The sequence below is a fragment of the Melampsora larici-populina genome (assembly GCF_000204055.1).
Source record: "Melampsora larici-populina 98AG31 unplaced genomic scaffold MELLAscaffold_15, whole genome shotgun sequence".
In the NCBI taxonomy this organism is placed as follows: domain Eukaryota; kingdom Fungi; phylum Basidiomycota; class Pucciniomycetes; order Pucciniales; family Melampsoraceae; genus Melampsora; species Melampsora laricis-populina.
In genome coordinates this window covers 874,062-891,577 of record NW_006768779.1, presented here as the reverse complement: position 1 = coordinate 891,577, position 17,516 = coordinate 874,062, and the positions used below count along the sequence as shown (strand labels likewise).

At 41.7% G+C, this 17,516-nt stretch overlaps 6 protein-coding genes across 6 annotated transcripts; 3 read left to right on the top strand and 3 right to left on the bottom strand.

The window, feature by feature from the left end:
• Positions 1 to 103: 103 nt before the first annotated feature.
• MELLADRAFT_105882 (uncharacterized protein) lies at positions 104 to 2,903 on the top strand (the record flags this gene model as incomplete). Its single annotated transcript, XM_007409308.1, has 15 exons — positions 104 to 175; positions 345 to 441; positions 557 to 593; positions 673 to 743; positions 838 to 867; positions 938 to 1,090; positions 1,160 to 1,179; positions 1,287 to 1,327; positions 1,465 to 1,669; positions 1,727 to 1,955; positions 2,038 to 2,079; positions 2,150 to 2,389; positions 2,462 to 2,532; positions 2,614 to 2,727; positions 2,769 to 2,903. The coding sequence occupies 15 exons, from the start codon at positions 104 to 106 to the stop codon at positions 2,901 to 2,903; spliced, it is 1,557 nt and encodes a 518-aa protein (XP_007409370.1).
• A 651-nt stretch (positions 2,904 to 3,554) lies between these two features.
• On the bottom strand, positions 3,555 to 4,315 carry MELLADRAFT_85747 (uncharacterized protein; the record flags this gene model as incomplete). Its single annotated transcript, XM_007409177.1, has 2 exons — positions 3,555 to 3,565; positions 3,637 to 4,315. The coding sequence occupies 2 exons, from the start codon at positions 4,313 to 4,315 to the stop codon at positions 3,555 to 3,557; spliced, it is 690 nt and encodes a 229-aa protein (XP_007409239.1).
• Positions 4,316 to 5,799: 1,484 nt separating this feature from the next.
• Positions 5,800 to 7,241, top strand: MELLADRAFT_105880 (uncharacterized protein; the record flags this gene model as incomplete). The annotated part of the gene is made up of 4 exons (XM_007409309.1): positions 5,800 to 6,259; positions 6,371 to 6,715; positions 6,780 to 6,870; positions 6,941 to 7,241. The coding sequence occupies 4 exons, from the start codon at positions 5,800 to 5,802 to the stop codon at positions 7,239 to 7,241; spliced, it is 1,197 nt and encodes a 398-aa protein (XP_007409371.1).
• Positions 7,242 to 7,683: 442 nt separating this feature from the next.
• MELLADRAFT_74697 (signal peptidase complex subunit 3) lies at positions 7,684 to 9,011 on the bottom strand (the record flags this gene model as incomplete). Its single annotated transcript, XM_007409176.1, has 5 exons — positions 7,684 to 8,181; positions 8,272 to 8,464; positions 8,554 to 8,633; positions 8,723 to 8,833; positions 8,919 to 9,011. 5 exons carry the CDS (start codon positions 8,951 to 8,953, stop codon positions 8,052 to 8,054), a joined length of 549 nt encoding a protein of 182 aa, XP_007409238.1.
• A 319-nt stretch (positions 9,012 to 9,330) lies between these two features.
• Positions 9,331 to 11,362, top strand: MELLADRAFT_116281 (uncharacterized protein; the record flags this gene model as incomplete). The annotated part of the gene is made up of 5 exons (XM_007409310.1): positions 9,331 to 9,675; positions 9,750 to 9,845; positions 9,912 to 10,157; positions 10,229 to 10,373; positions 10,439 to 11,362. The coding sequence occupies 5 exons, from the start codon at positions 9,369 to 9,371 to the stop codon at positions 11,067 to 11,069; spliced, it is 1,425 nt and encodes a 474-aa protein (XP_007409372.1).
• A 512-nt stretch (positions 11,363 to 11,874) lies between these two features.
• MELLADRAFT_105877 (uncharacterized protein) lies at positions 11,875 to 13,118 on the bottom strand (the record flags this gene model as incomplete). Its single annotated transcript, XM_007409175.1, has 2 exons — positions 11,875 to 13,010; positions 13,073 to 13,118. 2 exons carry the CDS (start codon positions 13,116 to 13,118, stop codon positions 11,875 to 11,877), a joined length of 1,182 nt encoding a protein of 393 aa, XP_007409237.1.
• Between the last annotated feature and the right edge of the window lie 4,398 nt (positions 13,119 to 17,516).

Here is a 17,516-nt window from a genome sequence, read left to right as displayed (position 1 = left end):
CAATCGCTATCTTAATCAACTCTTGCTACTCGAATCTAATCACTGAACTCGGTGGCCCTACACAATAACCGAGAAAAAAACTTGAAAACCCCATTTGACTCTAATGGCTCGCCTCGAGAGACAGCCACTTCTACCTCCGAGTGACTCTCGTCTTTCCGATGATTCTACTATCAGGGTGAGTCTTGAAACAAATGGCAGCTCCTTGTCTTTTCAACTTGTGACCTTGATAAATGTCGAGGGATCAACTTTTACTCTAGGTAATCTTCCAATGCTTTTATGACAAATCACATTAATCCTTGCACGAACCCTTTTCTATCATCTACGCGTTTTTTTGGTTTTTATAGTCATATTCTTCAATCGAAGACTCGTGTCGCCAAACGCAAAAGTCTACACCGTTGCCAAAAAAGCAACTGGCTATACTTTGTATCATGCGCTTCACTGGTAAATTCCCTATTTTCGCGAGATTCAATCACTAGCCATACCGCAACCGAAAGGATGCCCATCTTTAACTTATACCACATACTAACCTGTGACCTTGATCTTATCAATGCTACAGAGCCTATATCTTTTACAGTTATCTTCCCGTTTATCAAGTGAGTGCTTAAGTCTATCCACCCAAAATATGAGGCTTTACTGAGACTCGTCTAATTGTTTCTGATTCTCCAACATCAGTCAGATGATTGAGGACTTAGGAATTGCGTCTGATCGAACACACGTAGGATATTATGCTGGTTTGATTGAGAGTAAGCCTTACTCCAGCTTTTTGCAAATGACCTCACTTCAGGACTTCGAGTTGCTTTCCCATCATTCTTCTAACTTGTGTGATAATTCGGTTAGGTCTCTTTGCCTTTGCTCAACTCTGTACAGGTCAGTCTTTTTCCACCCCGATATCTTACTTTCTGTCTGATTTTTTGACTCAATTGTACGCATACATCAGCCCTATATTGGGGAAGATTATCAGATCGGATTGGGCGGAAACCTGTGATTCTTACCGGACTTTTGGGATTGGCTGTTAGTGTTATCTCCTTTGGACTACAATCGAGCTTAACGGGGTTGATTGTGACGAGAGCTTTGGCAGGAATGATGAATGGTCAGTAATAGATACTCTTCAGATACGTTTGTGACATTGATGATTTTGCTCACGGGGTTTTTTCTGCAGGTAACATTGGAATATTACGCGTAAGCCACACTACACTTGTCCAAATCATTACATAGTCCTGTGTTGCAAGGAACTCATCTTTGTCAAGTATTGATTCAAACGATGTTGTGCGGTTATACATTATCAGAGTGTGATTCGAGAGATTACTGATCACACTAATCATGCTGAGTAAGTGTTGAATTCAACATCTGACTAAGAGCGCCTTGCAGATTGGCTGATGAAGATGTTGACGTCTGACAGAGCTCTGGCCCTATTGCCTTTATGCTATGGTAAGATCTCCTTGTTATTCCCAATTGATCTTTAAGACTAATTCCAAAGCTCTCTATCAAAGCCCTCGGGGGCCTTTTAGGCCCGCTCTGTGGCGGATATCTGGCTAGACCGGCTGAGCAATACCCATACCTATTTGGAAACATTGAATTCTTGAAGCAATACCCTTACTTCTTACCCGGGTTTGTGGCCGGTCTGTTTAACCTTGGCGCAATCCTCTTGGGATTGTTTTGTTTAGAAGAAGTGAGTTCTCTGGCCCATCATACCTCTTGTATCTCATATTGAAGACACCCTTTGTAGAGTTTGCCTTCTAAATGCTCTGGTGATTTATCACCCGAGACTCGCTTGAAACTCTATCTTGAGTCTCGTAAATCTATCTCGCCTTCCAACTCACCTACCAACGAGACTGGACCTCGTTCAATTACTTCACTGCTGGACAAAAAACTTTCTGGGATCCTTCTGAGCTTCTTCATGGTCAATTTGCAATCGGCCTCGTGGAACTCGTTGGTGCCTTTGTTTGCTTACACACGTTTGTTATCTTTATCTAACTTGGCTTTTGGAATCGTGCTATACTTACATGTATCGTGTTTTATCAATTTCGCTATGGATAGGAATTTCTGACGGAGGGCTAAGCCTTTCACTAGATCAAATCGGTACGTTTTTGTCATTCTCTACAAGAACTTATCCACCAAGGAATACTTACACATATTTCGTATTGGATAGGATTCTGCTTGAGTGTTAATGGTATCGGTCTCCTGGTTGTGCAACTATTGATTTTCCCTCCTCTGCAACGGCGTTTTCGTCCCTTGAGGCTTTATCAGTATACCTTACCTACTCATGCCCTGGGTTTTATACTACTACCATGTCTCAGCCTACTGGTCAAGAGTCACAGCGATCCAGCAGTCTCATTGACTGGTTTGACCGCTACTCTCATTTTGAAAAGCCCTGGGCTGATTAGCTTTGGTAAGGCTCGATTTGTGGTATCGTCCCATGAACTCATCACTGACGATGTAACCCAATCTTAACCAACTATAGTCTGCATTTCCATTATGCTTAACAATTCTGCGCCATCGTCGTCCCTAGGAACTTTGAATGGACTTGCTATGGTAAATTTTTCTTGACATCCTACAAAATGCGAGCGAAGTAAATTTGGGGGACATTGGTTCTGACTTTGTTTATTTTCTCAGACTTGCACAGCACTCAGTTACACCATCGGACCAATCTTAGCATCCTCTTTGTTTTCATATAGTATACATACTCAATTTCTTGGAGGCAACCTGGTTTGGGTAGTGATGATTATGGTGAGTACACGATATATGTTTATTTTACGTGACGGTCAAAGATTGATACTTACACATGCAAAACCCTCGATGCATCAGATATCATCATTATGCTATGTTGCATCTTGGCTTATAGACGAGGAAGAAGACTGTCATCGAAGATTTGTGCAGTGGAAGACGATGAAGAAGAAACTTAATTTGAAGGTTTGTATATATGTTGGATCGACATTTATTGTCGACATGGAACGAAAAAGTTTATAAATTTATAGAATGAGGTCGTCGTAAGACTAACTCAACGAATCGCCTAACTTGATTCACGGATAAAAGTGTATAGCCCTCTAGATTTTATGTGTTGGTCTTGATAGAATAGGTAACAAATGCATAGCACAGCCGGAATGTACCGACCAAAAATGTTACTTTGATACATAGATTTTTATAGCTGTTTACTAGAGACACACGGGCTCTTCATGATACACATTGTACGGTGATTTACGAAAGACATCATGAAATTATACACAAATACATCTATGACTCCTTCTGTCTATAGCTTTGCAACATTGTGGGGGTTTAAAGCACGCACATATGAATATGAATTCACTCGCTGCACATGGCGGAATATCTTGTCTGGGCACTTTTTCCGCCCGTCAATATTAGATTATTTGACTCATTGTCATTTCATTTTCAAGGGGTGGGCGCGTGCGGGGTTAACAAAGCATCCGACCTTCAGCGAAGGATGGCGCTCAAGGATTGTTCATGCGGTATAGCTTGGGGTCGGGAGAACAATGTCTCAAGGGCACAGCAGATTATACGATAGCAACTCAGAATCATTATTTGATAGATCTCTACAGTCATTCATTTACTATATACAAGTGTCATTTTTTATACGTTGATATTAATACCAAAGGAAACGTCAAAGTGAAAATTACATACATCTATAATTCTTGGCCATGCTTTTGATTTCTTTATTGACACGACGCTTTGATGTTCGCTTGTTTGAATCCTCGTCGTCACTGGTGGGGTCAGTTCGGCGGCGACGTTTTCCACTTGAGGAGCCTTGAACGGGCTGGTCAGTCGAGGCCTTGGGTTTTCCTTCTTGGGAGGTGGAAGCGGATGGGGGTACCAAAGCATTTCTCCGTGATCTAGGAACTGCAGTGGTAGGGACCGAAGCATTGCTTTGTGGCATTGATCCTGAGGCGTTGTTTGATTGACGAGGAGGTCGTGGAGGAAATCTAGGGGTCGAGTTGGAACCTTGTGCTTGTGAATGAGGATTGTTTGCGGACGTGTTGATGTTAGGCATTTGTGAAGGAGCAGTAAAGTCGAAAGGTCCTGGCAACCAAGAGTTTTGAGTATTTTGGGGACGAGAAGGTAATGGGTGGATCACTCTATTGGTTGGATTGTGTGAAGGGCCGGACCATCTCCATCCTGATCCATCTGCAAAGTGTACTAGTCGAGGAGGCGAAGGAACGCTACCTGGTGGAGGACCGGGGGATGGGGGTAGCGGTGGTGGAGCGGGCTGAGCAGGAACTTTCTTCTTAAAACGCATTGTGCGCATCACTTCATTGACAGTTGGTTTACGAGGTACGTTAGGGGTTTCATTTGGGGCTGACATTTTGATGGTAAGTATAGAATATAAAGGTATTGAAAGTTGGTCAAGATGTTTATCAACGCTGAAGATTTAATCTTGATATGATTCGTTTGAGTTGTGCTGAAGGGATGAGGGAAAGGAAAGAAGAGTCTGGCGAAAGAGAAGAATATTTATACCTTGAAGTTGCAGTGGATCAGCAGTGAGTTCTCAGCATTCTTACTTTTCAAGGTTGCTTTGATTGGACTTTTCATGATGAAGAGAAGGGTTGTTTGATGATTGGCTTTCTCTCGTGATAATTAGCTTTTCTCGAGGTATCAAAAAGTTCCAAGAAAGCTGACAATTTCCATCAGATTTGGTTTTAATGCGAATTTGACATTTTCTGAGCATTGCTGATGGTACTACATTTTTCTATACGTTGTGAACTTACTTTATCACAATGATGAACCGTTGCAATGATAACAACCTTATGTGACAAGAGATGAAACAGGAAAGTAAGAACTTGCTTTTCAGCTTAACTTTCGGGCCACCTAATCTTCGTTTACTATTGTGATACATTTCTAAAAATGTAAAGAGCTCGTGCTCTTATGACACAAATAATGTCATTCCCTCAGGGATCTGGGTGCTTTGAAATGCGAGAAAGAAGGAACTTGGAAATATGATTCAGTAGGATGAGTAGATAGGCGCTTCCACAATAAAGAGTGAAGTCGGAGACATGAAGACATGTCCTATGGGTGGATTTCGTCTACAACATTATGAAGAAATGGAAAAGATGGACAACAACTCTAGCAGGACTTAATCAAGAGGAAAAGCGATGATACATAGATGAAAAGCACATAAAAAATGAAAGCGAGCTTCTACGTTACTGTGAAGCTTATACGTAGACTAAAAGGAAACATCAATGAGAGAAATGGGTAAACAAAATATGCTGAGCTCATCACAAATTGATACAGTCAATGTACCATTTCAAAAACCTTCAGGCCGTTGGGCGCTTTTTGCCATCCACATCTTGTTCAGCAAAAAAACATAATCAAAACTGTAGGACTATTGTGAGTGCACCGCTGATACTCTAAGCGAATTTCCCCCCGACATAAGTTGTGAATTCTCATTTTCTGCCATTTAAACCATTGTGTTACAAGCACTGCCGCCGCGCATTTGGTCCAAGCTCAGCAGTGTATATGGTCAGACCTCATTTATGATAGAGGCTCTTTGTTTTTCCAGCCTGTGAAGGCTTCGTCTTTTTTTCTTCGGGGTTTGAAAATGTCTTGTTGGACAGAGCAAGAAATGTTGCGTACTTGAAGCTATTTGGATAATCCACCCAAAATGCTTTGAAGTTTGGCTGAAGTTGTGGTCACCCAGAGCATTCACGGGTCAGTCTCGGGGTCGGATATCTGGTCGACATTTTGCCGTCCAGCTCGCAGAACTGTCACAAAACTTTTTCACAATCAATCAATCTCATAAGCTTCATCTCATATCGTTTACATCAGCACATATCATTGTGAAAGCAAAAAATGGCGAAAAGAAAAATGAAACTGAAGGACGCTCTCGCTGCAGATCAAATTAAAAGAACGAAGCTTGCTCACGTTCAAAAGGTCAAGGCAATCAAGGAAGCACAACAGCAGAGTCATAAGCTGAAGCTAAATCGAAAGCGTAACTCAGGTCACTCAACATCAAAGCAATCACAGGCGATATCTGAAGAAGGTGTCCATGAGGCGCATCCTTCTGCGCCAATTCAAACTCAACCGCTTTCGAACATTTCAGATGAGGGTGTCCCCAGTATCGGGTGCGAGGATTCTTCGGCGCTGGTACCTACTGATGATCGACCCATAACACTGCCCTTCGACCAGTCTGCGCCTGATACCGACCTCAGAAATGACCCAGGAAATTCCTCGCATCGGGAAAAGCGCCGCCGAGCGACTCCTTCAACATGTATGGTAGGGCCACGAGACCAGGTACTCTTGATTGGTGAAGGTAGATCAGCATGTCATTTTAAGCTTATTAATGTGCTCCTGGCTGATATTGCTCCTTGAACAGGAAACTTTTCATTCGCTGCATCTTTGATCTTATACCACTCTCATCCAGGTCATCTGCTTACGGCCACGACCATCGATTCTGAAGAAATCGTCTTACAAAAATATCCAGATGCAGCTGAATTTATTCAAACACTCAAAAAGCATGGCGTGAATGTTTTATTCAAGTTAGATGCATGTAATTTACATAAAGATAAACGTGTTAAGAATTGTAAATTTGATCGGGTGGTCTTTAATTTCCCTCATATGGGTTCGGGTGAAGCTGATATGAACAGAAACATCAAGTCAAATCAGATCTTGATCTTGAAGTTTTTAAGATCAGTCAATCATATTCTACGTCAGATGAGCGAAGATGATTACCCTCTGGTAGTAGATTCTAGCGATTCAGACAGCAATGGTGAGCTTTGAGTCTTTTTGTTGCTCCAAAGAGACTGTTTCTGACGCTGTTGATCTTGTGAAAGAGGTCCGCAAGGCGATTCGACCAGTTGCACGTCAGAGTACGGTCTTGATCACCCTCCGGAATTGTTCGCCATATTCGCTTTGGGAGCTTCCGTAAGTCTTTCATCTGCTTGAAGTATATGCTCATCTATCTAGACTGATGAGTGACTTTGTTGCTCCCTAGTAAACTTGCAAAGCATGGACCTGCGATGGCTCATTCAATTCTTTACCCAACACATCCTGCCCTCAATAATCCCAAGACACCTCAGCCCACCTACAAAGTTTCTCGATCAAGAGAATTCTGTCCAAGTCATTATCCAGGTTATGAACATAGGAGAACCCAAGGTTTCCAACCTGGTCGAAGTACACCTGGTAGTCTTGATGTACTTTTACCAGCCAAATTAAGGGATCAAAATAAAACTGGTCATGTACCTGAGGAATCGAAAGCAAGGACTTGGGAACTTGAGCTGGTAACACCACAATGATTGGTCAATTCAATAATCATACATGTCTTTTCCTCCTACGAAAACTTGTTGCGTTCAGACATTCCGCTTCGTCAAATTCGCCAGTTTATGCTTAATTCTTCGCAATGTACTACCATAGACTTTTGTCTGAGAGCAAAAGATATTTGAACCTCGAGAATCTTCAAGGTTCTCGCTGATCAATAATGTTGATGACCCACTACTATGATCCAGTCTAAGAAAGGGTGGAATTGATTGCGCTATGGGGAATCCATTGATACCTCCGACTAGCCAATCCTTGAGTTATCATAAGGGCAGATAAGGGCTAGCTTATTCTTGACAGATTCCGTCAACATGAGAATTTTAGGTGGATGAGAGAACTGAAAATCCAGCCCAAATCTGTTTGATGGGGTTCTGCCAGTTCCTACATAATTCCTTCGCCTCTCAGTTCTCAAGGCGTACTGTTAGATGATTGCCTCACATAATCACATTTTTGATGCAAAACTATAAATCACTCTAAACGATTTTTTGGCTACTGCCCAGACCACGAAAAGAGAAATCCTCCACAAACAAACACAACACCAAAAGAATCAAGAACCCGATGCTAGAAAAAAACGATACAAAGGTTTTACTGCAACAAGTCACTGATGAACACGATCTAGTAAGGATGCTTAATTGGTGATCGCATTTTGAACTACCTCATCATCGTTCCTTATTAACCAACCAACATGCTTAGTATCAAAGCCGAAAGAGCTTTTCATGCCCCCTCTCAAGTGCACTTTTTGTCAACTTGCTCTATTGGTGTTGAAATGATAGATCCGATTGAACAATTCATCATCTTCCCCTTCCAGATGTCACTCCAGGAAAAGGTACAGGTTCTGGAGTGCTGCCAGCAGTTCCCCAAACCAAGGCACCCATCTTAGGCATCACATTATAATGTAAGGTATAAGTAGCCGTTGCATTCCTAAAAAAAAAATTAAAAAAATATGAATTGGGATCAATAAGATGTTTTGTTTGTATAGTTTAAGAAACAAGATTTTAGTTCAAAACTGACTTGAAAGATCCACCAATATGTTTAAATGCATATTTGTTTCGAGCTCCACTTAGATTGATTTTAGCGTCTTGAGATTTACGAATGATTCGATCCCATAAAACTACTTCATTTTCAGGAAAAGTTGGTGTAGCATAAGTGGCTACCAAATAAACGAAAATTTGTTTTGTGTTATAGTTAAATAGAGGACGAAGATCTAGATGTTTTTTTTACAAAATCATAATAAATCAATAAGTTTTTAAGGCAAGAAAACAAAAACAAAATGAGATTGTTGAGCAAACGTACCAGCTTCAACTCCGAATCGTAAATTAGTCCATTCTCTTGGTTTTCGATCATAGTAATCCCGATTATCTGTACCCCATGTGCTGAAATTGAAAAAGAATGCAAATTTTGAAGACAATTTCAATTCATTGATTTCTTCTCTTTATATAATTCTTTATTACTAGTTCCTCACACTACTACATCTGAGACTTCAACTCGACCAGGTGAGACGGTTGGCCTCGTTAGCCAGCTTACACCAGAGATGGCAACCATTAAAAACATCACGACTGTGGTTGCGAAAGCACTGCAAGAATCAAGAATAAGAACAATGTTAGCATCAGCCATTGATAAATTCTTGGGGCAATGCTGGCAATGTAAAAGTCACTGACGAGACGCTATTGAGCCTCCCCATGATGTTATGCATGATTGAAAGCGGTTCGTGGGTTGAAGGATAGTGTTGAAGAATTGAGTATCGAGTTGATTGCCAAAGGTAGTATTCCTGAATAGTAGAAAGAAGATGGTGGTAGTCTTGAGACAGATTCTGTGGAAATTCAATCGATCTCCTCGTGGCAGTCATACTAGTGATATCCAAGTGAAACCTGGTACTATCATCTGTCCCTCATGTGTATCTCTTCTGTATCAGGGCACCGCTTGATGACAGATGCACATCGCCTGTCAGGTAGCCCAGGTGACATCCTGTTTCAGGGCAGTTTTGTTAATTTGTGAAATGTACTCATCTCATGCTGCATGCATCTTGGCTGCGAATTGAATTTGATTGACTTTGTGACAGAGCTCGTAGCACCACTCTGAAGGGTTTCTCACTTAAAACTCAACTTCAAATGTCTCTCAAACTTAAACCAGCTGACCCTATCATCGCTTCAAAGCTAAAGACTTTCGAATCTACTCAAACTACACTCTCACAAGCTACAGATAGATGGAAACCACTTCGAGCCATAGCAAAACAACAAGCTGCCGAAGCACCTGCTCGACCTCCACCTAACTCTCCTGATGAACCCGGTCCAATATGGATTCAAAGAATGGAAACTTTATTCGGACCTCCGGATGAACAACTTCGAGTGATTCGTTGTGATATGTGTGGACTTCAAACTCGTGAAGTCAATGGTCGAGTTTGTGTTACTCATAAAGGTTTGACTTTTCTTTTTGGTGCTTCGTTTATGGAAATTCATTTGGGATTAACATGAAACAAATATGTGCTTAAGTGAATTGTGAAATGACGAAACCGGCTCGCATGATGAAGAAGGCAGGTTTGTTTGCAGGAGTAGAGGCGGGATCAAAGAAACGAGCTTCATCAGAAGGTTTGCGATTGAAGATTTCTCGTACCCATTCGAGTACCCAAGCTGACTCTTCCTTACTTCTTTCAGTATCATTAGATTCATCAAATCCACCACCTAAGAAGAAGAAGGCAACGATTATCGATCATACGACATCCTCCGTCACTTCAGCTATCGCTAGTGATTTACCAGCCGGTTTGAAAATGACCAACAAACAACTTAAGAAAGTCTTGGCTCAGGCTGACCGAATGGAACGAGAGAAAGAACGTAAAGAGAAGAAAGCACGAGAGGAGGAGGCTAAGAAAGCCAATCAAAAGAAAATGGGTAGAATCAAAGGTGGGTTGATTTGGGATTTGACAAACTGGTACAATACTAACTTGATATTTCCGTTTCGATAATATTGATAGGTGGTCCGGTAAATGTGAATGAACAATGTGGGGTTCTCATACCACCTAAGGATATACCTTGTGCAAGATCATTGACGTGTAAGACTCACTCGATGGGAGCCAAACGAAGTGTACCAGGTCGAAGTGCACCTTATGACGTACTGCTGTACGTAGATTTTCATCATCTCGAAATCTCTCTCTCTCGTATCTAATCTGATTTTTCTCATCTAGTAATGAATGGCAAAAGAAACATAACCCGAATTGGGGAGACCGAAAGGTGGTGACGCCTAGGGTCGGACCTGGCATTGAGCCTGGTGTGTCAAAGAAAAAGAAGAAGGAAGCTGCTAGTGCGCGTGCGGCCATGGGAAATACAAATACGTCTGGTGGTATGAAACACGGTGCAAAGGACAAAGAAAGAGACCACACAAAACATCATGGCAAGTCAAATAACACGCACAACAGGACGTTTGGAGGTGCTGGTGGTGGAAGTGGAGCAGCATCTGGTTCGAAAAAGAAAGACGGCCACCATCATCGGGGCGAAGGTGGTCGTGCAACTGGTGATAAACTTTCGGCAGCTAATGAGGCGAAACTCTTGGGAGAAATCGATGAAGATTTTTATTATCCTGTTGCACCTTCTAGACCTCAGACATCGATGGAAGTGGATGGTGCAATAGCTGAAGACGATCCGACCAGTCATAGTGATGTAGAAGTTGAACTGATCATCAAAGGACTGATAGCTAGTCAACCTGGTCAACCTTTGGTGACATCTGGTATGGGAAGTGCATGGGTGAATCCGAGGTGGTCGAATTTGGGTAAACTAGGTGTTAAAGAAAGCTTTAGGGATGCTTTTAGAAAACGCTAGAGGATTTCTTACCATTTTCTTCGTTCCTCTTGATCAGCATCAGGTTGCGTGTGTAGTTTTTGATGTGGGTAGTGTCACTTGAAAGATGGACGATCACTAGATTTAGTTTCTTTACTAGATTATTCTCGTTTTAATATTGATACTTTTTCAACGATTCTTCTTAGCAGTTTTGTTCCCTTTGGTGTATTTTGTGTGTTTTGTAACGCTGTTAGTTATTTCATTTGTATTGTTATGTTTTCTTGTCAGATTGCCTGAAAGGGTCATCCTTTGAAAAGTAAAGTTTTGTCAAAGTCATTATTGAATTCGCACTTTGACTCGCATTGGGCGTGTTGTAATATGTCGAGGTCATTACCCGCCTGCACTTGTTTGATTGGTGGGCTGTTTGGTCAGCACTTGTCAATGATGACGGACGCTGTCCCACCAGAGGAGGAGAATTGACAGGGTGATGAAAAGTGCTGATTTGCCAAATGAACATCAGGGACGTAGGGCTCAGGCATATTATGGATGCTGAAGTGATGAACACGGATAGCAAGCATGTTTTGTTTCTGTTTTACCTGTTGGGGTCATAGTATTTGGATTTAATTCAGAGCTTTTTACATTGGGGTCAATGTTGCGATACAATGTGGGCCATGACTGTAGGAGGTCAGGGATACATGTGGTTGGACTGTTTATACATTGGCTATTGTACAATAAGTCTCAAGAATGAAAGGTAAACCGAACGAACGCGTGTGTAATGGTAAAAATGAGTGACAGTATATAAATAAAGAGCTCAAAAAATATGACATGAGGAAACAAGGATTACAGGCTATTGAGGGGAATGTGATTGAACATTAGCCTCGAACCCAGCTTGAACTCCAGCATTGAAGGATGGGTCCGTTTTGAAATAAGCAGATGGTTGTGAGTTAGGGAAACGAGTGCTTGCATCCATGCCCACTTGACGGCCTGCAAAGAATTGTGCTGCATTATTCTGATCGTTCGTCTTTTTTGGTTTCTCTACTGTGCGGCTGGCGCCGGCGGCGGATGGATGGGAGACTCGATGTCCTTCGTGTTTGTGAGTTGCCTTCTCAGGTTTGGTGTTGGCATCCGTTGCAAGACGTTGAGTTTGATTGTTAGGAGCCGATGGTTGTTCAGCAGCAGCTTGGACATCGTGTTTTTCACCTGTGACGTGGTGATGATGAGCTTGCTTCACGGAGGAGTGTTCATCATGACCCGAAATACTTGAAACCTCATGTACACGCGATGCTTCTTTGGCAGAGGAACCGGTACCTTTCTCGTGCTTTTCAGAATGAGAAACGAGCTTGTGTGAGGCATCGGATTTTTCGCGAGACAATTCTTCATGTGATGAGTGTCCAGAGTGAGCTCGTGAAAAATGAGAATTGGCACCCGCTTCAAAGCCAGCCCGCGCGCCGGCGTTGAACACGACATCGTGTTGAAGAATGGATGTAGGAAATTCTTGCTTGCTGACTCGAGCATGGTTGCTAACTTTTTGATTGAGAGCCGCACGGTATCCAGCAAGTTGACCATTCATGTATTGTTCCGAGCCACTCGCTGATAAGTCACTTGAGTTGGCAGATGCACGGTGGTTCATCCCGGCCCGGTAACCTCTCACCAGGCCTCGATTGAAGGTTTTGTCCTCGGTGTAAAGGTGGGTAGGGGCAGATGCATTTGTTGACGGGTGGGAGAGAAATGCTTTGTAACCGGTTATCTGGCCTTCGCTGTAACTGTTGCCTATATGCGTGGCATTGGCCTTTGCGGGGAGGGGTTCGCGAACAATGGGGTTGCTGGCAGGTGGTGTTGCCAACCAATCCTGTGAAGTGTGAGATAAATTGCTCGCTGATAACACTGGCTTTGACTGGGAGTATATTGTTGTCTTGTTGGCTTCGGAGGGCTCTGATCTGATGTGTTTGATGTTTTGGGTGATTCGCGCCGCATTGATTGTGGCTGGAAAAATCATCTATGTCAGTATTATTTTTCAGGACACAGAGGGCAAACACTGGACTAACAGGTCAAGACGCTAACAGCGCAAAGAAACAAAGAAAAAGATTGCATCTTGAGTATGTAAGTGGGATATGATCAAGTTGTGTGTATGATTGGAATGAAAAAGAATTGAATGAAAGTATGTAAAGACTGGATGTGGTGGATCGTTCAATTGTTCAACACTAATAAAAATGTTGGTTTTTTGAAGGATGATGTCGCTACCAGCTTCTCGTATCAGCACACTCTTTATAGGACCAGAGGCGCGCTGCATCGGGCTCAAAGGCCTACACAACTTCTGGTCCATGGATGAGGATGAGCAGGCCTCCAGCGTATGGTGATATTTCATTGTGCTAGTCAATCTGATACGTACCAGTCAAAATGTGCTGCAAGAAATACCCGGCAACAATTGTTTCCCGTTGACTTATAGATGAACTTGATTCTTAGGTCTGAGGGGAACATATGTATGGTATTGGTTTTTGAATTTGAACTGGGCAACGTCTGCAACGTCATTTGTACTCAACAAGGCAGGCCATCAGGCTATCACAAGTTGAAGCTTAACATCAAAACCTATGAGGCGCTATAGCTTGTGGCCGAAGTTTTCAAAACAGCCGATCGAGACTGAAGGTCTTTTCGAACCAGTGGACCATTTGATCAAGATGCGTAAATTATCACGGCATAGCGATCCTGATGTTCTTGATCAAACGAGAACACAGTCATAACCAAAGCAAACAGAAAATTGACCCATCTTATCCGTGTGATTGTGAATAGCCCGGTTTGGATCTAAAGGGATACGTGAACACGCAAGTAAAGAAATCAAGACACATGCCAGCATCTGATGGGGAAAGATCAGGGAGAGTTGCCTTATGCTTCTACATAATATAAGTCACGCAGGCCAGATTGATACACAGGTATAAAATCCACACACAAGAACATATGCAAGGGATGCAAGCTGTTGATTGGAGCCCGTGTTTACCCTTGTGTGCGGACTCAACCTCAAGTAAGATTTTGACAGACTGGATTTTTTGAACCAAGCTTGGAAAGCAGATACATAATCTATTTTTATCTGGGTGGTAACGGGAACAAAGTCAACAGAGTCATATTTGCCAACAATGTAAGATTGGCCTTTGTCAAGTTTGTGCTGGAAAAGCTCCATTTTCTTTGGGTGAATGTTCCATGCAACAGGTATAATAGCCTGTATGTTCTAAGTGAAAATTTTCCATCCAAACTTTGTTGATCACTTACTATTCAATTTCTCCTATTTACTCTTCAAATCAGTTAACCTCCAACATCTGTTTTTGTATTCCTTTGACTCATCACATCCTGGGTACCAAACTTTTCATTTTTATTGCAAGAGTTGGTCTTTCCCAACTTCTGTAACACCTATTCTGTCATCAGCAATGAGGCGGTGTCCTTTTGCTTCCTAATTTTGACACTAAGCTAGCCAGATTCATGATTATTGTGAAGATATCCTTGGAGTGAAGATGCATTGAGAGATTCCCTGCAAAGATTACCTAATGTTTTGTGATTAATATGCTTACATATTATGACATGTGCATTTGTTGCCTTGAAGCCTGGTGTACGACTAATTTTGACTTTGCATTGGAAAAATTCAGTCTGCTTCAGCCTCAATGTGCCTTGCAAGACCTTTCTCAGATACTGACCTGCTAAGCTTAACCAAGCCCCTCTTGCGCATCCGTCCCTTGCAGAGGGACTTAAAATGGACTTGTGCTTCTCAATTTTCAAATATTTCATTCTTCATCTTTTTGTACATCTGCTGGTATATGTTGCACGAGGAACGGACAGTCTTGCACGGCTTGAGATCTGTATTGAAAACAGGCCATATGCCTCCTGGTCCAAGACTATGTATTTGCCTGGGATGAAATTTTACAGTACACTAGAACGTAGGCGGGCTAGCCCGCCTTTAATCTCAATAAGTTTCAATACTCAAATACAAAAGCTTCAAAGTACAAATCCTTGAACTATCAAATGCATCAATGTGACAGTGCACTTCATTTTAAAAATTCAAGATCTATACTTGGTTGAAGGTACTTAGAATCCCAAACTCTGAATCTTGGAAAGTAAAAAATGAGAGACATTATCTCTCTCGCTCAGAAATAAGCCTCCTAGGTTCAAGACTCCCTATGCACTATTCTTACTCCCAAATTGTAAGTTCAAATTGCCAAGATTAACACATCCACAATCTCTCATTTTCATCAAACAGCATAGGAAAGCAAAACCAAAACCCACACATTGTAATGGCTCTGTTTTCCTGCAGTTCAGAAATGGTGGTTTTCTTCATCCCTATGGAAATTTTGCACCTAAAAGTGGAAATAGAGCAAAGTTTTAAGACAATGAACATTGTGTAAAAACAATGAGGTCATATTGAGCAATGGCAAGTAGAGCAGAAAAGAGGATGATTACAAGAAGAAAGGAAGGCTGTATCTCAAGAAAACACAGAGTGGCAGGAATAGTATACCTGCTTTTGAAGAGTGTATCAAGTATTATGTGAGTTACAATGGTTGAGACAACTATTGAAGCATGTGAGATTGCAGAGGGGAGAGACATATAGAGCAAACCAACCGTGCAAAAGAATTTCAGAGTGAATTTGCAAAAATAATGATGTGAAGCACTATGGGAAGGTAACATGAAGGCCTTTTGAGTACACCAAAGGTTGATAAGACAGAACCACAAGTAAATGACAAAGTCAAAAGAAGAGACATTTGGGGTATTTGTCAAAGTTCTTGAAGGTAATTAGTTACACACAATTGTGCTGAACAGAGTATAACAATGTGTTGCCCTGAATTGTGTATAAATGATTCAGACAATGAGTAAGGTAGGATGGGAGAGGGTGAGAAGACTTTAGAGACTTCTTTGTAATTTCTGATATTTGGCAAATGTTGGAGTAGTGGTTGACTGTAGTTTGCCTGGCATACATTATTTGCACAAGATAACACTGGCTGGAATTTGATCAGGATTACTATTTGCCTGGGCTTTGGGTACATCCTTGCTCGAGACCATAATGGGTGCAGATGGAAGTGAGGCTTTGATGTGATAAGATATTGGGGTAAGATTGGGGTAGTTGACTTGTTAGTTAAGCTTATGTATTGTTTATAGTAAACCCCCGGCAATGGGTGATTTCTGATTGCCTGTACATGTTTCAACAAATCAGAAGCGTCATGGTAGTGGTGGGTTCAAGGTCGTAAGCTTCAAAGGCTGTAAATAATGAAATTACCTTCGCAAACTGGAGTGACAGTCATTAGCTCCCTCCCCAATATACACTACCAGAGCTGAACCTTTCCCAGCACCAAATCTGAGAAGAAGAGTTCTAAGTCGCGTGGAGTACTGCAAGATGTGGCCTATTGTAATGTTTTGAAGGTTTAGTACGTACGCGCACATGAGCGAACGATCGACGATATTCTGGGGTGTTGATTTATTCAAATGCTAAATTAAACATACGTTTTTCCTTTTCGAGTTCCATGATACCTCCGTAACAAATGAGCGATGTTCAGCTAGATTTTCAGGTCTCTCATCCGTTTCTAGCTCAGCACCTTTTTGATCGCTTCCCCAAAACATACATCAGTGTGATTGTCATGATTTTGAGAATTTCGCTTTCCGGTCAAGACTACTTACTTAGCCGTAATAATTGCCTATTGTGATCGAGGACAACAGTCAGATCACGGCCAATACATTGCTCGAACCATCCACGCGCCAATCGAAGTTGGATTCGAGGTATGTTCAGAAAGAGATTCAATCGAGATTGAGATAATTATAAACTGGGCTCCACCTTGGGTTGGCATCTTGAGTGTTTGATCGTTTGTTGATACAAGGGTTTCACTTGGGTGTGGTGAAAATTGTGGTACCAGTCTACATTTAGCAAACCCTTGAGTGTCAAACTTCGAGTGTCTTACATACAACTCGGCTTTGTTAAGCTAACCAGCTTACAATCGGGCCTGTACACGTCCCAATTTCTCTTCCCAACCAGTGCTATTGCCCAATCATTGCTTGAAGTCGAAAAAGGAATAGATTGTCCCAAAAATGGAAATACCAGGCATGAAAATTACATGATGAAAATTAAAGTGAATAAAATATATTCATTGATGCGCAATAGATAAGATATAGGATAGAATAGTGAAATGATTTCAGTATCCGCTAACAAAAGGAATGTGTTGTATGATGCAATTTGATCAATTCGGAAATGATATGATTGCAGGCTTAATGATACAAGACATAAGAGGATTACTATGTTAGAACGAAGGGGTAAATCAAATAGATGTAATCCAAAAATCGAATGAACATGTACATATGAATATGGAAGTAGGTCACAAAACATGATTGACAATACGAACTAATATGAAGTATGTTATGCAGACAAAGTAACTACTGAAAGCGTAAGTTACCTCGATTGAATGGGAATGGGAAAGGTATGTAGTTGGAGGTGAGGGTTGGTGGAGGCTCTACAAATATGGATGT